The sequence below is a fragment of the Homarus americanus genome, unplaced genomic scaffold (assembly GCF_018991925.1).
Source record: "Homarus americanus isolate GMGI-L3 unplaced genomic scaffold, GMGI_Hamer_2.0 scaffold11022, whole genome shotgun sequence".
Taxonomy (NCBI): Eukaryota; Metazoa; Arthropoda; class Malacostraca; order Decapoda; family Nephropidae; genus Homarus; species Homarus americanus.
The window spans coordinates 998625-1016457 of NW_024737068.1; the positions used below are offsets into that span (position 1 = coordinate 998625).

The 17833-nt window shown below is 36.4% G+C and overlaps 1 protein-coding gene across 9 annotated transcripts in view; it reads left to right on the forward strand.

The window, feature by feature from the left end:
* Positions 1-17833, forward strand: part of LOC121872883 (unconventional myosin-Va-like) — a 155422-nt gene that overhangs the window by 81483 nt on the left and 56106 nt on the right. For 6 of the 9 annotated variants that reach the window (XM_042375962.1, XM_042375967.1, XM_042375965.1 and 3 more), the window contains exons 7-26: positions 134-215; positions 1349-1423; positions 4925-5139; positions 5472-5603; positions 5824-5930; positions 6752-6860; positions 8531-8671; positions 8962-9168; positions 9484-9594; positions 10142-10338; positions 10661-10772; positions 11320-11531; positions 11738-11912; positions 12334-12555; positions 12907-13065; positions 13181-13334; positions 13760-13926; positions 14336-14437; positions 15651-15662; positions 16910-17041. In XM_042375962.1, coding sequence (XP_042231896.1) covers positions 134-215; positions 1349-1423; positions 4925-5139; positions 5472-5603; positions 5824-5930; positions 6752-6860; positions 8531-8671; positions 8962-9168; positions 9484-9594; positions 10142-10338; positions 10661-10772; positions 11320-11531; positions 11738-11912; positions 12334-12555; positions 12907-13065; positions 13181-13334; positions 13760-13926; positions 14336-14437; positions 15651-15662; positions 16910-17041 — 2823 coding nt within the window. The remainder of the gene's footprint in view (positions 1-133; positions 216-1348; positions 1424-4924; positions 5140-5471; positions 5604-5823; positions 5931-6751; positions 6861-8530; positions 8672-8961; positions 9169-9483; positions 9595-10141; positions 10339-10660; positions 10773-11319; positions 11532-11737; positions 11913-12333; positions 12556-12906; positions 13066-13180; positions 13335-13759; positions 13927-14335; positions 14438-15650; positions 15663-16909; positions 17042-17833) is intronic. The other 3 variants (XM_042375964.1, XM_042375968.1, XM_042375971.1) reach the window with 3 other exon arrangements.

Below are 17833 nucleotides of genomic sequence, written 5' to 3' on the forward strand. Positions count from 1 at the left end.
AATTTTGTTTATTACGACCAATTTATTCAAGAAGTGATCACTAATCGAACATGTGTTTTATAAGTAACTTTTACATGAACTATTAGTCAACTGAACACCTGTCTTATACCTCACTTGTGTTTTTCTTTTTAAGGCTCCAGAGGAGAGAAATTACCACATATTTTACCAGTTGTGTTCTGCATCATCAGACGAAAAGCTGAAGCATCTGAAATTAGGTGAGTGATCTGCCGGTGGGGGTCTGTTGTTAATGGTAATATTTCAGAAGCAGAAAAGTGGTGTTTGAAGACATACCAGTCGGTCATTACAGTACTTGGGGAAACTTTGGTCTGAATGAAAAACCAAATGAAGTGAGGATGGGAGGAAGTAGTTGGTATGTAATACAAGTGAATAATGTTTGAGGTTATAAGATTTAAGGTGATTATGAATATATTATCCCTCATGAATACCTGTTGGCTCCTCCAGTGACCCTTGTACACTCGCCTCCAGAAAGTATCATTACGATTTTGTGTGAGACAATTATGACACAACGGACGAAGGATTTTGACAACCTTACCGAGACAACAGGAGTCATGGTGTTCACTGTGAAAGTCATGGGACCCCTCTGTAATGATAGTTTCTGGAGTGAGTGTACATGTATGTGGCATAGTGCACATCAGGTTAAACATTATGTGGACCTGGCACGTCCTCTGATGGTCAAGATGAAGGCGACAGCTTCTCTCTCCTGAAGTGAACAAACTCTTGGGTACTTAAGGTTCTGTGATACATTTACCCTTTTATCAGTCCATTAAGAGGTGTTGAAAAGAAAGGTTATCATAGTTTGCAGTACTTTCCTTCCTTTCAAGTCATGTATTAACAAAAACATTTGCATTGTCGGTATCAAATTGAACTGTTGCCATCGTTGTTTGTTCTTTATTATATTTTGAATTATGTTTTAGGTTTATGATTACTGTATAAAAGCTCAGATTAATTCATTCAGTGACATTCAGGAAGGTTAATGAAGATGTTAAATTGAAGTTGATAAGCTAAATCCTTCAGTACAATACAGAATTATTATTTAGCTGTGGGAAAATACTTTTATTGGAATGTTATCAGTTGAATTAATTGACCAATGATTATATTTTATGTACAGTTATATAGTAATAAGTGTTGTTAGCTTTAATTGTGGTGGGAGGTGAAATATGGCTGAAAAAGACAGGTACAGTAAGTAAACATTTCTATCTGTATGGTTTTTCTTACTTATTTTTTTCATATTTATTGTTTTACAGCAGACGTTGAGTTTAGTGAACCTTTTTAATGATACTTATTGTATGGTTTAAGTTGGTTACAAGACTTATACCCTCTCCTGTAGGCTCTCCGGAAAGTTTTCACTACATGAACCAAGGACTGCGAGAGGCTCCCAAACGGTCATCCAAGACCCGCCAGGGTGTGGTTCAGTGAGCGCTGAGTGTGTGGTGATGCTGCCAGACCATGATGCTTTGCTTAATTAGCATGTTTATTTGCTGTGTCACTCGCTAGAATCTTATTAGCGTTTGTCGTATTTACTATATTTTTGGCCTCCTGATATCTATTATCCGATGCGTATGTAATAATTATGAAAGAGCCGCTGCAAATATTTGGGTACTGTATTCCTCTTCTTGTAATTACTGAACATCTTTATGACTTACACGTACTACATATTAGAGTATTGCTTCCTTAGCTTGAGAAACCATAATGTATATTGTATGTTTATCCTAAACTCCACCACAGAAATGCAGAATCATGATTAAATGTACTGAGTGTGAGAAGAGGTGATGTTGATGAAGGCTTGTAAGTCGTAGGAGAGAAGTTGAGACCTGGGATTGGACAGTGAGATGTTGATGTCTTGCTTGGTGACTAATCTCCTTATACTGAGGCTTTACACTTGATGGGACTCTCTTACCCACGAGTTGGTAATTTCTTAGATAGTTTGTCGTATTTGCAAGAAGGTTACAAGTGGACGATACTGAGATTTTGAGAGTTGTAAGTGGTTGTAAATGAACTGAAGGTATTTTGTTTTGGATTGTATCATTATGTGAGGGAAGTGACTGTGTTGCTAAAAATGATTAATAGTGATGGAGTATTAGTAAATGTTCTACAAAAGGAACATAGAAGAATAGATTAATTGAATGTAGAAATGGAAATTATATGTCAGTGTTTGGATGAAATTTAAGATAGTTGTTAGTCTGAAGTAGAGAGTTTTGTTAAGGACAGTGTTGTGGTTTGAGATCGTTGACACTCACTGGATGTCTAGAGAATGACCAGGAGTGCCTGTATCTGCAGAGGTCACTAAGTTTTGAATTTCAGTTTTAAGAGCTGTTAAGATTTTGCTTGGTCTGGCCGGGGTTGGTTGCTGTGTCCTGTTACAGATCCAGACACACAAACTTCTTGTCTTATCATCGTCAGGGAAATATTTAGTAGGAGTTGATTGTACTACAACATATATTTGGGTAACATTACTGTTTAATGATGTTATTTATAATGAATTTAGATTATAGGTATACAATTGTGTGTGTGCAGTATATGCACCTCTAGAATGACCTGCTTGTACAGTGTTGGCAATATTGAATAGCTTTGAGAGCTTTGCTTTGTAAACTTTAAAAATATTTGAGAATGGGAGATTGAGTACTTTACACCTCTTGAGAATAATCAGTCTTTCATAACTAATAAATCTAATTATATTTTGTTCAGAGTTAAATAAGAAACTATATCTTCTAATGAACACTGGACAAAGAGATATTTTCTAAGGAATTGTATTTACAGTCATAGATTAGTGATTGAATTATGCAATTGTGACTGTTTCTGATATTTTCAGTATAGTTATTTTAAGCAAGGAGAGTACAGTACAACCTTGAGAATCTCGAACTAAAACATCTGGCACCTTCAGTTATATCCAAAATATAATCATGAAAATCTTTGAAATTTAGAATTTGTGTTTGTAGCACTCACAGTGAAAAGTCTGTTGATTATGATAAAGTAGCAGTGCATACAGAGAAAGTCAAACAGTTTCATGAGGTCTTGAAAGTTAGTGTTGAGTTTGTTTAATCTTAAGGCTGGTTGGAAAGGTTTAAACATAGGCATGAGAAGAGTGATGTTGTATGGTAGTGAAAAATGGGTGGTTAAAGGGGATGGCATACAGTCCACAGGCATGAGTGAGCTGAAATGTCAATGTTGAGATGGATGTACACTTGTACAGTGTGTTACCGAGAGTGAGCAACCCTGTTCAGAGCCAAGAGGGTAGTTGAGTATTGAGAGTGCGGTATTAGTAAAGTTTTACCTAGAGGTAGGCTGAGATGGTTTGGGCATGTACAGAGAATGGAGGAGACCAGTGCTTGAGGTGCTTGAGTCTAAATGCCGATGGGAGGAGAGCCAGGGGTAAGCCAAGAATGACATGGGGAGAGATTGTAAGAAATAAGATCTGAGTTAAAACCTGACAAGAAAGGCTACAAGAGACTGGGCAGCATGAAAAGCTAACATCAGGTACCCGGTAATCACAGATAACCCACGCAAGCATGGAAATTTACCGTAAATCGTTGATGGTGGTGGTGATGATGATGATGATGATGATATTTAAAAACCAGCGGTGAATAAATATCTCCTAATATTGAGGCGCCAGTAAAGTGAGCAACTGGTTTTGCTTGGTTAGATCTGTAAGAGGTTAGCATAACATGTTTCCAGTGGAGATGCATTCATGGCAACACTGTTTCTTACCTATGAGCAGTATATGAGGGTGTCATTGAGTACCGGTAATAGCACTATTAATGGTACTGTACTGTACTCATAATATATGTCTTTAATCAATTCATAAATAAAGAATAATTTATAATGATAATTGTCTTTAGAAAATAATTAAAGTTACAGTTATTCTCTAGTTTACATGTTCACAAAACACAATTCATCCTTTATGCTATTCACCAAGTAGAGAAAACCTTTCACAAATTATGGTACATTTCCAGTTTAACATGATAGATAGACCAACATGTTCTGGACAGTTGCTTTAGTGTCCCTATCACAGCACTCGCTTCTGACCTGACAGCCATTTGCCTCGCACTTACCTTGTATTAATTCGCTAAACTTTGCTGGTTAATTTTTGTTTGTTTTTTCATGATTTGCCAGTGGCACCCCGTACAGTTGTGAGTGTAAAGTGAGAATGAAGTGACTGATGTGCCTTTAAGTGATATTTACATGTAGTAACTCATAAGGTAAACAAATTATACAAGGATACTTAAATGAAATATAAAACAGTGATAATGAGTGTTTTATTATGAGCTGTGAGGTTTTTAGATTTTGGGTTTTTATTATAGTAAAATATTCTCTAGAACAATGAGCATTATAACAAAAAAGTGTAGATATTTAATGTTTAATCTGAAATCCAGAAAGTTTCAGTCTCGAGCATTACATATTCTTGAGGTTTTACAGTACAATATTTTGAATCTAAGACTTTGAATTCTCAGAAGTGTTCCTGTTCTGCTGGTGGTGTTGTGTGCTTGGTGGAAGGCATAACTAACTTGGTTAATGACTGGCTTACTCTGCTGGTCAGGTGGTGCACTCTGCTCTTATTCTTCGCTTATATTTTCCAACCATTGGCTTCATGATAATCTCAACTAATTGTTGTCAGTTATCAATTCATTCTGATACAAATTTATTTCCTTCTCCTTACTGTTTACTTAACTACTATCTTAATCATAAATTAAAATTCATAATAATTACTTAATATAATATGGGATATAATTAATTACAGCAGACTTTAACTAATGTTGTCTTGTGCTCTTGTCTTATTGGGAGAAATTGTCTTTCCTTGAGCTTTGCTTCCATTAAACTGTTTCTTCATAAAATGGTAAGTGTAACCATGCAAGTTGCACTGTTGCAGAATATCTTTTCGTCAATAATTATTAAACGTCTTCCTCAGGACATCAAGACAATTTTCACTACCTCAAACAAGGCCGAAGCCCTCACATCGAGGGTGTGGACGACGCTGCGGACTTTCAAGAGACGTGTCGGGCGTTTTCACTTTTAGGAATGAATGAGGCAACACAAGAGCAAATGTTCACAATTCTTGCTGGAATATTACACTTGGGAAACGTCACATTCGAGGAGGACAGCGGCGATTCTTCTACTATTGATGTATGTTGTAAGAGAGTGTGTTAGTGTTTCTCTCGGATTTGAATTCTACACCCGAGCCTGTAATGTATATACTAGCCTAGGCTTAGGTTATTGAACTGTTAATAGGTCAAGACATCCAAACACTGAAAATATCTGAAACCCGAGATTCAGTCAACCTTAAGGATTTTAGACAAAAGCTCCACGACCTGTAATTTAACATTTACATTATATGTACAGAGGTAAAAATTCTTATGTATTACCGGAACTTTTCATTAGTCTTAGGAGTTCCCTTAAAAAAAAAAAACTTACTCATATCTTCATTAATACTAAGATATGTTTTATCGTCACTGCAGAAAAAAGATAAGTCACTTCACATAGCAGCAGAACTACTAGGTATCCAGTTAGAAGATATACAGAAGTGGCTCTGTCACCGTAAAATTGTCAGTGGGAGGGAAGTCTTCACGAAGCCCATGACGTTCACAGAGGTTTGTATTAAATGTCTTGTTTTGGTGAATTAGTTATATCTGTGCATAAATTTAGCCAGATTTTAAGACTTTACTAATACATTACTGTTATATACAGTACTGATTTGATTATACATTTTCTAAACATTCATACGCCTTTTTTTCTACGTGAATGAGTTACTCTCCTGCATCACGCAAAGTAAGAGGTTAATGTTCCTGATGAATCTTGGGTATGTTCCAGGCAACGTTTTCAAGAGATGCTTTGGCTAAACACATCTACGCAAAGTTGTTTGATTGGATTGTGATGCAGATCAATAAATGCTTTGCTGCTACAGAAAAACCATTCAGGTAAGATTAATCCTGTATTAAAAAAAAGATTTGTTTTACCCCTTTTTTTTCTATTTTTTGTGATATAAGTGGGATTTTATTTAGTGCACTGTACGTCAGAGTGGAACAAATTTAAAAGAATTTAAGTGATGTAATCCAAGATGTGTCTTGGAGGTGTCACTAGAAATAGCTTACTGTGATGTAGTTATGGCGTGTTTAGATATGCATGTAGAGAGAAAGAAATTCCCAGATACCACTTTAAATAATACCTTGAATAATTAAGTCCTATGTAGATGATGTTACGTAAGTCTTTCTGTTTTATACAGTAATTGGCTGAGCATCTATGTTGGTCCATCTGCCTGCTGGGTGTGTATTGATTGCTACTACAACATAAGACGTACTGTTGTTAAATTTAGTATGTGTGAGGTGATGGTCCCTCCTGGGTACAGTACTTCTAAGAGGAGCTAAAAGTATATCACACACCTGCCGGAGTTGATCAATCGTCACAGTGGAGGATGTTTTGCGTGGAGCGTGGATCAGGGGTAGTGGAGGATGGTAGCTAGTAGATGTGTGAGCACCGTCCCAAGATCTATGAACGTGAAGGGATGTAATCGGAGTGACGAGAGAGTGACTGAAGGGGTTGGGATTGATAATAAAAGGAGAGCCTAAAAGTAATTTAGTCTGTGTGATAAGTGTAAACTAGATTTTAAATGAACTCTTACTGGATGTAGTTAGTCATACATGAGGAGATCGGACATTAGAAGTACCCCCTGTATTTGAACACTTTGTATACAGTACTCTACTATAACATGTAATTGTAATGTGAAGTTTTTATGTTTCAGATTTATTGGAGTTCTCGACATCTACGGGTTTGAGACATTTGAGATCAATAGTTTTGAGCAATTTTGTATTAATTATGCAAATGAAAAACTTCAGCAGCAGTTCAATCAGGTGAGCTATACAGTTTATTTGAATTATTTTAACCTTGAAAATAAGGTCTTTGGTGAGATCTTCCATTATGCCTGGATGACTGTTGAGCCCATTGTTTATATAGAGTAGAAATTATATAGTAAAGCAATAACCTCATAAAGAGACTGATTTTCCCTCGAAAGATATGTTACTTTTTCTCATGACCACCGGGGCTTTTAGGCAGTGACCCCTCGTTTAACGAAGCCCTAACGAAATTTCGGTTAACGAACTGCCTTCCATAAGGATCTTCAATTCGGTTAACGAACAAAAATTCGGTTACAATTTCTTCAAGGCCGACCTCAACATGTTTTCGCTTGCACTGGCGGGCAACCAAGCTTTAGTATCAGTCCGCCAATACATTAATCAGTTCTAGGGCTTAAATTCCTTACTATTTTAGTAAATATCAAGAAGTTTATACTATTCAATAATTTTAAAAGTTTAATATTCAATTTTTTAGTCATTTTAACAATTATTGAACATAATTGAAGGTAAAGTGACTAGTTTAATGCGCGGCATCCAGCCTCTTAACACAGCAAACAGGCGTTAGTCTCTCTCTGTTTTCACTGGAGGTAACATCTTGCTTGAGACTCTCTTCAACTAAACGCTTTTTTCTGTGTTTCCAAAGCAAATTATTGGTCATTTTGAAATATATTTTACATATTGACAATATATAATGCAGTACAGTGTTGATTTAAAGAAAATAATCTTGAAATACACCAAGAGAACTAAAATTTTATGGGTGAAATGGTGCCATGGGGTGACTTCTCTTCCACCCCAATGCCTTCTCTTCTTCCTTCTCCTCCACCCCATTGTAATTCCCATCATCATCATCATCATCCAGGGGCCTTCTACATACACACCTCAAAGTAAGTGAACTTTTCTACCATTTTGTTGAATTTAGGAAATTTTAGGTGAGCTGGAACCAAAAACCCATTGAAACAATGGTTTTGGTTATGAACTTTTGGTTGACGACCTTCTGGAGCGGATTGAGTTAGATTAACCGGTCACTGTGCAGTACTTGTCTTCATTTTTGAACTGCAATAAATACTACTACTGTAATTTAGAACTGTAAAATGATATCAGCAAACTTTATGAACCTGATTTCTGTCTTTAGAACCAGAGATTTTTTCTTTCTACTGTATATTAAAAAAAATTACTATAATAATAAGGGATAAGGGAATGTTTTACCTTCTCAGGGTATAATGTGTCTCTGTCCTGGAGTGTGGGTTGTAGCTCCACGTAATTAATATTCACAGACCAAAGAGAAAAATGAGTAAGAAATACAACTGGAGTATCTGAGAGTGATGTGAGAGTGGCTGAAACTACAATGAGTGTCTTTTGTTGTATGTAATAGACAGGAGGTGAGTTAGAGACCAGTGAGGAGTATGTCATATTCGAGTGACTGACGAACTTAGTGTCGATTAATTTGGGGGATGGGAGTTGTGGTGATGCTTGGTTGTGTGGAGTGACAAATATAAATCAGATTGGAGTTTGTGGCCTTATTTTGGGATGGGAATATGTCAGCAGGAAATATCTAGCACAGTAGTAAGAATTAGTGAGTGACCATGAATGAAAGGGGGGGGGGTGTGTGTTATAACAAGACTCAAAGGTGAAAAAATAATAATATGATGATGATGACTGTTTCCCTTCAGCACGTATTCAAGCTGGAACAAGAAGAATATGTGAAGGAACAGATCGAGTGGGAATTCATCAACTTTTACGACAACCAGCCGTGTATTGATCTCATAGAGAGCAAATTGGGAATCCTGGACCTGTTAGATGAGGAATGTCGGGTAAGATGTTATATTTAAGCAACTTAGGACCAGTGTGGACCTGACTGGGTTGTGGTGTAACATTAGATCATGAGGTCAATGTTCAGATAAGTTTATTTTCTATTGTTACCTAAGAACTCATTTTGGCGGCACATGACCTAAGCTGTTGCGTCACCAGGGATGTAATTACCTCAATCAATTAACCTAAGAACTATGTAGCTATATGTATTGAAACAACTGGAATAGAATTTAAATTATATATTACAAGGTAATTCTTTAATTTTTATAAATACAATGTCTTCCAATTCCAGATGCCAAAGGGTTCAGATCAATCGTGGGTTGAGAAGCTCTATGACAAGTGCAAGAAATGGGATCACTTTAGTAAACCCCGACTGTCCAATACGTCTTTCCTCATCTCTCACTTCGCTGACAAGGTTGGCTATGAGTGTGCCGGCTTCCTGGAGAAGAACCGCGACACGGTGTCAGAGGATCAGATCAGTATTCTCAAATCTAGTCAGGTCAGTGGTGTTATGTTGTCTGAGAGTAATATAATCTGGCTGGTGTTATATTATGTGGCAATGATGTGGTCTAGTCACTGTTATGAGGTCAGAGAGTAATATAATTGGCCAGTAAATGAATGACTAATTACTGACTAAAAATATGTAATTAGGGATGTGTTTGTTTTCCATTAATATTTGAAGTGTTATTATAAAATTGTGTGTTTGTGGGATATTTGTAATTTTTTTTTTTTTTTTTTTTGAGAGAGTTAAGAGAAAATATTTGTGATTTATGATTCCCGGTAACCGTCTTAAAGAAAATCTTGTTCACCGCAGATTAAATTAGTTCACGCTCTCTTCACGGAGAGGGAAACAAAGGCCATGACCAAAGTGAAGGTCCTACCCTCTGCGCCACCACATTCAAAATCAAAACAGATGAAGAAAACAGTGAGTATAAATATCAGGAATTTCTGCCATGACGGTATTATTCTCGTGGTTTGTGAGTTGTAAGGTATGTAGTTAGGTTAGGTTAGGGGAGGTTAAGTTAAGGTTTTTTTATCAATGAGGAGTGTTACGTTTGACTTGGTGTTTAAGTTATGGATTAATGACTCAGCCGTGTCAAGTCACTACACACTCCTGTACTGAGAAAATGTGTATAAGGCCGAATTAAAACTTACAGACACAGTTTAGTTGATGTTTTAAATATTTTGTATGCATTAAGCTATTTCAAAATTCATTAATTAACACTAATTGGGCTTAAATCAGCCAACCTTTGACTCTTCCTCATATTTTCCTTCCTATTTTGTAGTTTCTGTAGATCCAGCCCGTGTAAAATTAAGATAATAACAAAGAAATAAGTAGATAACAGATATATTAGTGAGATTAACTAAGGAGATTAGTTATATAATGTTTTAAAAGTGAATAAGAATTTGAGTTCAGTTCACTAGTCCTGCACGACTCATCATTTATTTCATAATTATAAACTTTCTTCCAGGTTGGTTCTCAGTTCCGTGAGTCGCTGAATCTGTTGATGTTGACGCTAAACTCGACGACGCCTCACTATGTGCGGTGCATTAAACCTAACGATGATAAGATGGCCTTTACCTTCGATCCTACCCGAGCCATCCAGCAGCTGAGGGCCTGTGGTGTGTTAGAGACTGTTAGAATTAGCGCTGCAGGTTATCCCTCCAGGTGAGCTGTGGTGGTGTTGGGCGGCTCTGTCCTACACCTTGTTTTATGTCTTACTGTCTAATTTTCTCTATTGAATTACTCTTAAATTTATGTCCCTTTTATGGCTTTTATTCTTGTACATTAAACCTCTTCTTATGTCAAAGGAGAGTTATATGTAAATGATAAATCAGTTAATAAATAAGTAATGCTTGAACAGAATTTTTGCTGCAGTTAGATACTTTGTGATATGAGAAACAAAATGGTTCCTTCTAATATCTCTGAAGATTTTTAGTAATATTGAACATTAATTGGGTTTTCATGTGTGGCTTTATTTTGATTACAGGTGGACGTATAATGAATTCTTCTGCCGGTACCGGGTGCTGTGTAATTCCAAAGATATTAAGTGGAATGATATGCGTGTGACGTGTGAGAGGATCATCGCTAATATGATCAATGTATGTATTAGTATAGTGTTGTATATTAATATTAGATTATTGCTTATTAACAATTCTACTTGGTGTATTAGAGATGCTGTTGGATAATGGTCGCTCAGTCTCTTGTAAACTTATGCCAGAATAGTATATTATGAGGATTATTTTTCCATGTTGCTTCAGCTGTGGTGGGTCTGATTCATTAGAGCGTTTAGTAATGTCTGTTATTATTGTTAGGATTTGTGGCAGTAGAGTGGGTACAGTATTTGTCTCCTGTTCTGATAGTCTGTGGTTTACCTCCAGGGGACCCTCAGTCCACCAGGCTGTCAACGGGTACAAAACTTTACAGGTGGGGAAATGAAAGTGATCAAGAGAAGTGTCGGACACACTTTCTCTTAGTGTGCCAAAGGTTTTGTATACAGTGGTGTACCTCACTGTACTTAATGGACCATTAGGCCCACCAACCCAGTTTTATTGTATATTGAGTACAGTAAGTCAGTATCCCCTGTGGGAACAAATTTAGCTATAACTCTATTTTCGATATACAGTATTACATCATTTACCCCTACAGGATGAAGACAAATTTAAATTCGGCCGTACCAAGATCTTCTTTAGAGCGGGTCAGGTGGCCTACATGGAGAAGCTACGTGCGGATCGGTTATCTGCATGTGGTGTTATGATTCAGAAACATGTACGAATGTTCTTGCACCGCAATCGCTTCAGAACGATGCGTAAGGCAGCTGTAACTATACAGAGGTATTCAAGAGGCACAGCAGCTCGTAGGTGAGTCCACAGCAGTTCTGATCACGGCTAAACTAATTCACATTAAAAGGTCTTTCTGGTGTGTTACTTGGACTCTTATGATTGTCCTTCAGATTTTATTTCTTTTTATTATTTGCTCATAGTTTAGTTCATAAAGAATCATTATATTGTATACTGTACTTAAAGTTTGTTAAGTTTGGATGACTCATATCGCTATTTTTTTTCAGACGTGTTCATCACATGCGACAGACTGCAGCAGCTATCAGGATTCAGGCATGTGTACGAGGCTGGGTCAAATTTGTGCAGTATCGGCGTCTTGTTTACACTATCACACAATTACAGGCGCATGCTCGTGGTGCCTGGGCTCGGAAAAGATATGAGCACATGCGTAGAGTCAGAGCGGTAAGTGTTGAGAGACGGTCATACTCATTATGTCATACCAACCAATAGGTGTTCTGTATGATATTTACTACACTTGAGTATCAGGAATCAGACCAGGAGCCAATGTAAACAATGTTGGTTACCCATGTGTATCAAAGCAAGTACTACACCCACCCTGTACTTGTAATTTACTGATTAAATCTGCTTATGTGGGATGATGAGGCTGCTCTATATATATATATATATATATATATATATATATATATATATATATATATATATATATATATATATATATATATATATATATATATATATATATATATATATATATATATATATATATATTACAGTAATGGCATCTCCGTACTTGTCTTAAGATAATAATTTTTCTTATAAGCAATAAATTAGTGAACAGGATTGTGTAATTTTTTTTCTTCAGGCCATTGTCATCCAGAAGAATATACGATCATGGTTGACAAGGGAGCACTTCAAGAAGGCCATGCTTGGTATTGTCATCCTACAAGGAATGGTACGATGCTTCCTTGCCAGAAAGAAGTTGAAGAAGCTCAAGATTGAGGCCAAGTCAGTTGAACACCAGAAGAAACTCAACAAGGGATTAGAAAACAAGATCATTTCACTGCAGCAGAAGCTCACAGAAATGGTATAGCATTCACTCTTTCCCTAGATTCTCATTTTTTTTATTAATCTTCCTAAATATAGTTTTTGTATAATTAACATAACCTAACCTGTATATTGCTTTACCAAATTTTTCAATATAATTTTTCCTTCAAATTTTCAACATTTAAATTGATTAATAGAATTATTGATACTACCATATATGTATTTAAGAAGCATAAAGTTAAATTTTTTTGAAAGGATAAGTGATTTAAGTGGCATTAATTAAGGAGAAGATTTCAGTTACTAGATGGAATATTTTGGGGCCATTCTCTAAATATTATGAAGATCTATAGAAATTGGGTATTAATTATGTGAGCTTTTTTATCTGCCACAGAAACACGAGAACAACTTCATCAAAGGCTACAAAGAGGAGATCACCGTTCTAAAGGGACACATGGTTGAGATGAAGTTGTTGGAAGTCCAGCAAAAGAACAGCACCAACCGTATTGCTGAGCTCGAGGCCAAGGTGTCTGCGCTAACGGAGGAGGTGGAGGTGAGTCGAACAAATGTGAATATTGACGACGAGGAATAATGTAAATAATGTGTAGTGAAGTTAATGTAAACAAGAATTCTGCCCAAGACATTTACACTCCATCTCATGTTTACAGAAGGAGAGAGGTGAGAAGATGGACGTGTTGACCGAGAAGGAGCAAGCAGAGAAGGATAACCGTGAAATAGTGGAAAAACTCAACGCAGAAAATGTACGCCTATCAGAAGAGTTGGAAAAGGCCCAGAAAGAAGAGTCGAAAAAAGAATCAGAAGGTAAGGTGATGTTATTTAACCTTTAGGCGATGGTTGACCTTGGTGCTGACAGGAAGATTGGCCCCAGATTATCCGACCTGAAGTTTACTCATCTAACACAAAAGAATATACAGTTGTGGACAGAAAGAATTTGACCAGTTGCTTGATAGTACAGTAGACAGAACATGTGTTAGGAAGCAGCTGTCATCTGAACTCACCCTGCCCTTAGTCAATATTTGTGTTTGTTTTATCAGTCACTGCAGTTAGTAATTTTTTTGGTTTAATGATTTATACTATGAAGACCTTGGATCTCTTACTTCCCTGCTGTTTCAAGTTCACTCATGGCTTTCTGCCTGAACATTAATGACAACTCTATGTAGGTTAAGTTAGGTTGGGTTATTTTCTCACAGCTATAGGTACCTAATACTCATTCGTATTTGTCTCAGAGTTGCTACGGCGTAAGTTTGAGGCAGAGAAACAACAGATCATCATGGAGGGCTCGGATGAGAAGTCAGCATACCAAAGACTACTGAAGGAATTCAATCGTTTAGAGCAGAAGAATGATATCCTGGAGGAGCAGCTGGTGAGAGTCAAGGGAAGCAATGTTCATAAAGTGAGTCCCATTGTGTTGTGTTGACCGTACATTATGTTGAGGTTTTGGGGTCTTTGTTGTTGTACTTAAGAGAAAATAATATAAATTTCTCGTTTACTAATGTATGTATTTTATGGTAGGATTTTGGGGGGTTTCTGCTGATATATTTGAAGTTGATTTTAATATGATAGTGATATTAGTTTGATTTTAATGGAAACATACTGTAGTCACTTTATTCCTTATTTTTGATGCAGAGGATTTTATTATTGAGTATCATTAAATATGGTAAATAAAAAATTCTGATTTATTTTGTAATCTGGGAACTGTACCTGTGTTTGTATTGGGTATTTACACATAAAGGTGGAATTAAATTGATACAGCTGTAATGCTGAAACTACTGTAAATTTGCATTCTTATTAATATCCCACAGAGAACCGCCAGCAATGTGAGTAACATCAGCGGCGCCAGCGATGCTCCCACGGAACTTGTGCGTGACGACGCATCAGAGTTCAGTTCCATAATTGGGGATGATGTGAGTAAACCAATCATGTGTTTTGTCTTAATCGGTCAGTTAAAACTTTACACATGCGGTAAAAACTCTGAATATGGGAACCTCAATATTAGGGATCTTGCTTTCTCATAGAGCAGTCTGGCTCAGAGAGTGTATTTTGCTTGGTGTTGTCCAAGACTCAATGTGCAGTGATAAAGTGCTGGCAGTGTGGCACGGAAGCAGCATGTTGGTTGAGTGTTTGAAGAAGGTGTTCTCTGATATGTCAAGGGGCTATGAAAACACTCTGGCCATGCTTGTAGACATTGCTTGCAGGCTACTAGGGTTCATATTGCTGTTGTTGCTATATTCTGCTCTGTGTGGGAAATTTCACTTCATTTTTGCTACATTATTTGTGATAAGTGGTCACAGGAGTACAGTACTGTATCATAATATTGTGCATACATACCTTGCATTTTTTTACCACACTTAGCATCCAGTGTTGCATTTGTGTCCTTTCTATGCTAATAACCAAGTTCTGAACTGTTAAATCTTATCTTAACTTGATTTTCTGCTCATTGGAAAGTATAGTATTTATGGTAGCCAGATTCAACCCTGTATTTAAAATAATTACCCCACTAGCAGACTGACCCTGCATGCCTTCGTCCCATATTCAGAGTTTTTACTGTAACATCACTGAGCTTATCAATTTTATCTATTTTCTTAACTTTAAAATATTGTAGTGTGTTTAACAAGGGAAGACCATAACAAAATAAACACACCAACAAAGATTCAGTTAGGTATGGCTATAGATGCAGTTAACAATAAAGGAATTAAGGTGTTGGCTGGTAGTGGTGGATTGGATCAGTTATTTCCTTGTTTTCACTGCTGCTGCTGTTAGTTTCATCAGTTAAGCCAGTGTTATGTTTCATTCTTTTCCTTCACTTTATCTGTGAATATTTGTTAGGGTTTTTTAGTGGTATTTTCCGGGGTTTTATTGCCAACACATTGCACTCCACTGATCCTTACGTGGCTTGTACAATACTGAAGCATAATGGACTCTCACTGGCATGTGGTTTGTTCCCATTTTGCATGATACTAATCTCTGAAATATTTATTAATTCTTTATAGAATTAAAAAATTTATGAATTAAATTTTAATCCCTTTTGCATTCATGAAAAGATTCAGACTTGCATTTTGGCCAAAATTCTTGTTATATTTTGTTATGATGTTCTGTTTGCCTCTGATGCTCACCCAGGATTGGATGTCTGTAAGTTGAACTAATTTTTTTTACTTTTAAATTTGTATACAAAAATTTAAATATTTTTATTTATTTTTATTTTTTTTTCATTTCAATTTTCCAGTTGTTGTAGTAGTAGTTAATTGATATAGAAGTGTTAAGGCCATACATACTATAAGAGCATGTAATGTATCTGTAGTATTTGTGGGTGTAGCTTTAATAACAGGTAGTGAGGTGTGGATTAAATCTCACCAGGGTTCATAATACAGGTCCTGGCTGTGGGGTGAGGTACTGGGAGGGGGGGGGGGTAAACAGTGTAGCCAGGTGCTGAATTACTGTCACACATGTTTATGAAATGTTAATCGATAGTTGGGAAGGAAATGGTAAATACAGTAGATAGATTTTATTAATACTGTACTAAGAAGACTGGAAGGTTGAAGGGAATTAATGTGAATATGGTTAGTTCTGGATGTGAAACTTGCAAGCCTTTGACTGTTTGATTAATAATGGACCGATATGGTGGGATAAAAGGTGAGCCATCTTGTATGTTTCTCAGCCTATGTTACTTCATAAGGTAATGTGTTCCCTCCTCCTCCCCATCTCCCCCATTGACTATATCTCATGTCCTATTTGCATCATAATATTTCCTTCTCTGATGCCCATTATCCCTTTAACATGTGAAGAAAAGTCTCATTCTGTTGATTCGTCACAAGTTGATCAAATATCCCCCCTCCCCTCCACTCAGTTCCTCTTGGGATTTTTAATTTCCAATATATATTTCTTAATTTTCTTGCCAACCTCCCATTGGTTATTTACTAGGTTTAATCACTGTACAATTTACAACTTAATCAGTGACTCATTTTTGTTAGTTACCCCTCTATATATATTGATCCATACTCCCACTTATGAGGAAAAATAGTTTGAGGAAATATACTTTTTTAAATATTGATGATTTTTGCTACATTTAAGGAAACTGAGTAAATCTATAAGAGAATGTTATTGAAGACTGTACAATGAAACCTCCATATAATCAACTTCTCTGTACTGTATGTATAATCTGTGAGATAAGGGGGGGGTTCACATCTAACGGACCCTCGATATAATGGACTTTCGTATCTATATAGTTCGTTAGATGGAGGTTTCACCGTACACTCTATCTTGCATGATGATGAGTTTGCATTGCTTTGATTTGTCATTGAATAAGCATGACTGTTATAGCTTTACCAAGAGCGTCCATAAATGCATCACTTTTAACATGTGCCTTGTACGCGTAACAGGACATCGGCTATGGGTCTGTTCGGAGTCGTGCCAGCGAATTCTCGGACTCCAGCAGGAATTTAGAGAATATCGATTGGAGTTCGCCGTCTCATAAGGCCAACACGGAGATCAAAATACACGTACCGGAGAAGGCAAGTTATATAATCAGTGTTGGTATTTTAGTCTGTTCATTTGTCTTCTGAGTTATTGCCATCTTAATAATTATTGTCAGCCTCATTATTAATTATCTTTCTTGTCATCATCGTCATCGTCATACTCTCATCTTTATATATAACCAACAGGATTTTCTTGAAACTTGTAATCATACCTCAAAATATTCTTATTAAATATTGCTTATGAAATTTTGGACTGATCATTTTACAGTTTGGCAGGGAAAAATCAGCCATATTTAGTCATTTGTTGATAAACTTCAACATATTGCATTTTAGTTTTTTTATCTCGGTTGAAAGAAGAGTTTGTTGCCCTGTACAGTTAGTTGACATTATGAGAGGCATCTTTGGCGATCATTTGATATTCATGTCATTATCATCCACCTCTGTGTTTTGAAATGGAGGTTTCACATCAAACGGACCCTCTATATAATGGGATTTCCTCTACACGTAGTCCCTTAAATAGAGGTACTGTACTATCACTGTGATGGTAAATTGGTTGTACTGTAGTGAAGGGGATACAGTAACTAATTTTCTGTACTATGTCAATACAGTATATCTCACCTTAACTGATTTTGTATAATAGCTTGACCTAATTTTATAAATATTTGTGCATGCATCATAAAAAAAAAAAAATTAAGAGTGGTTTCCAAACTTTTTGATGATTTCTAACACTGGTATATCCTCAAGCATAGAACTGTATGTTGTTTTAAAATGTATTGAGGGAAGAATACACATTAAATAGGGGAAGAAGGAGTTGTATTTGTGTTGGTT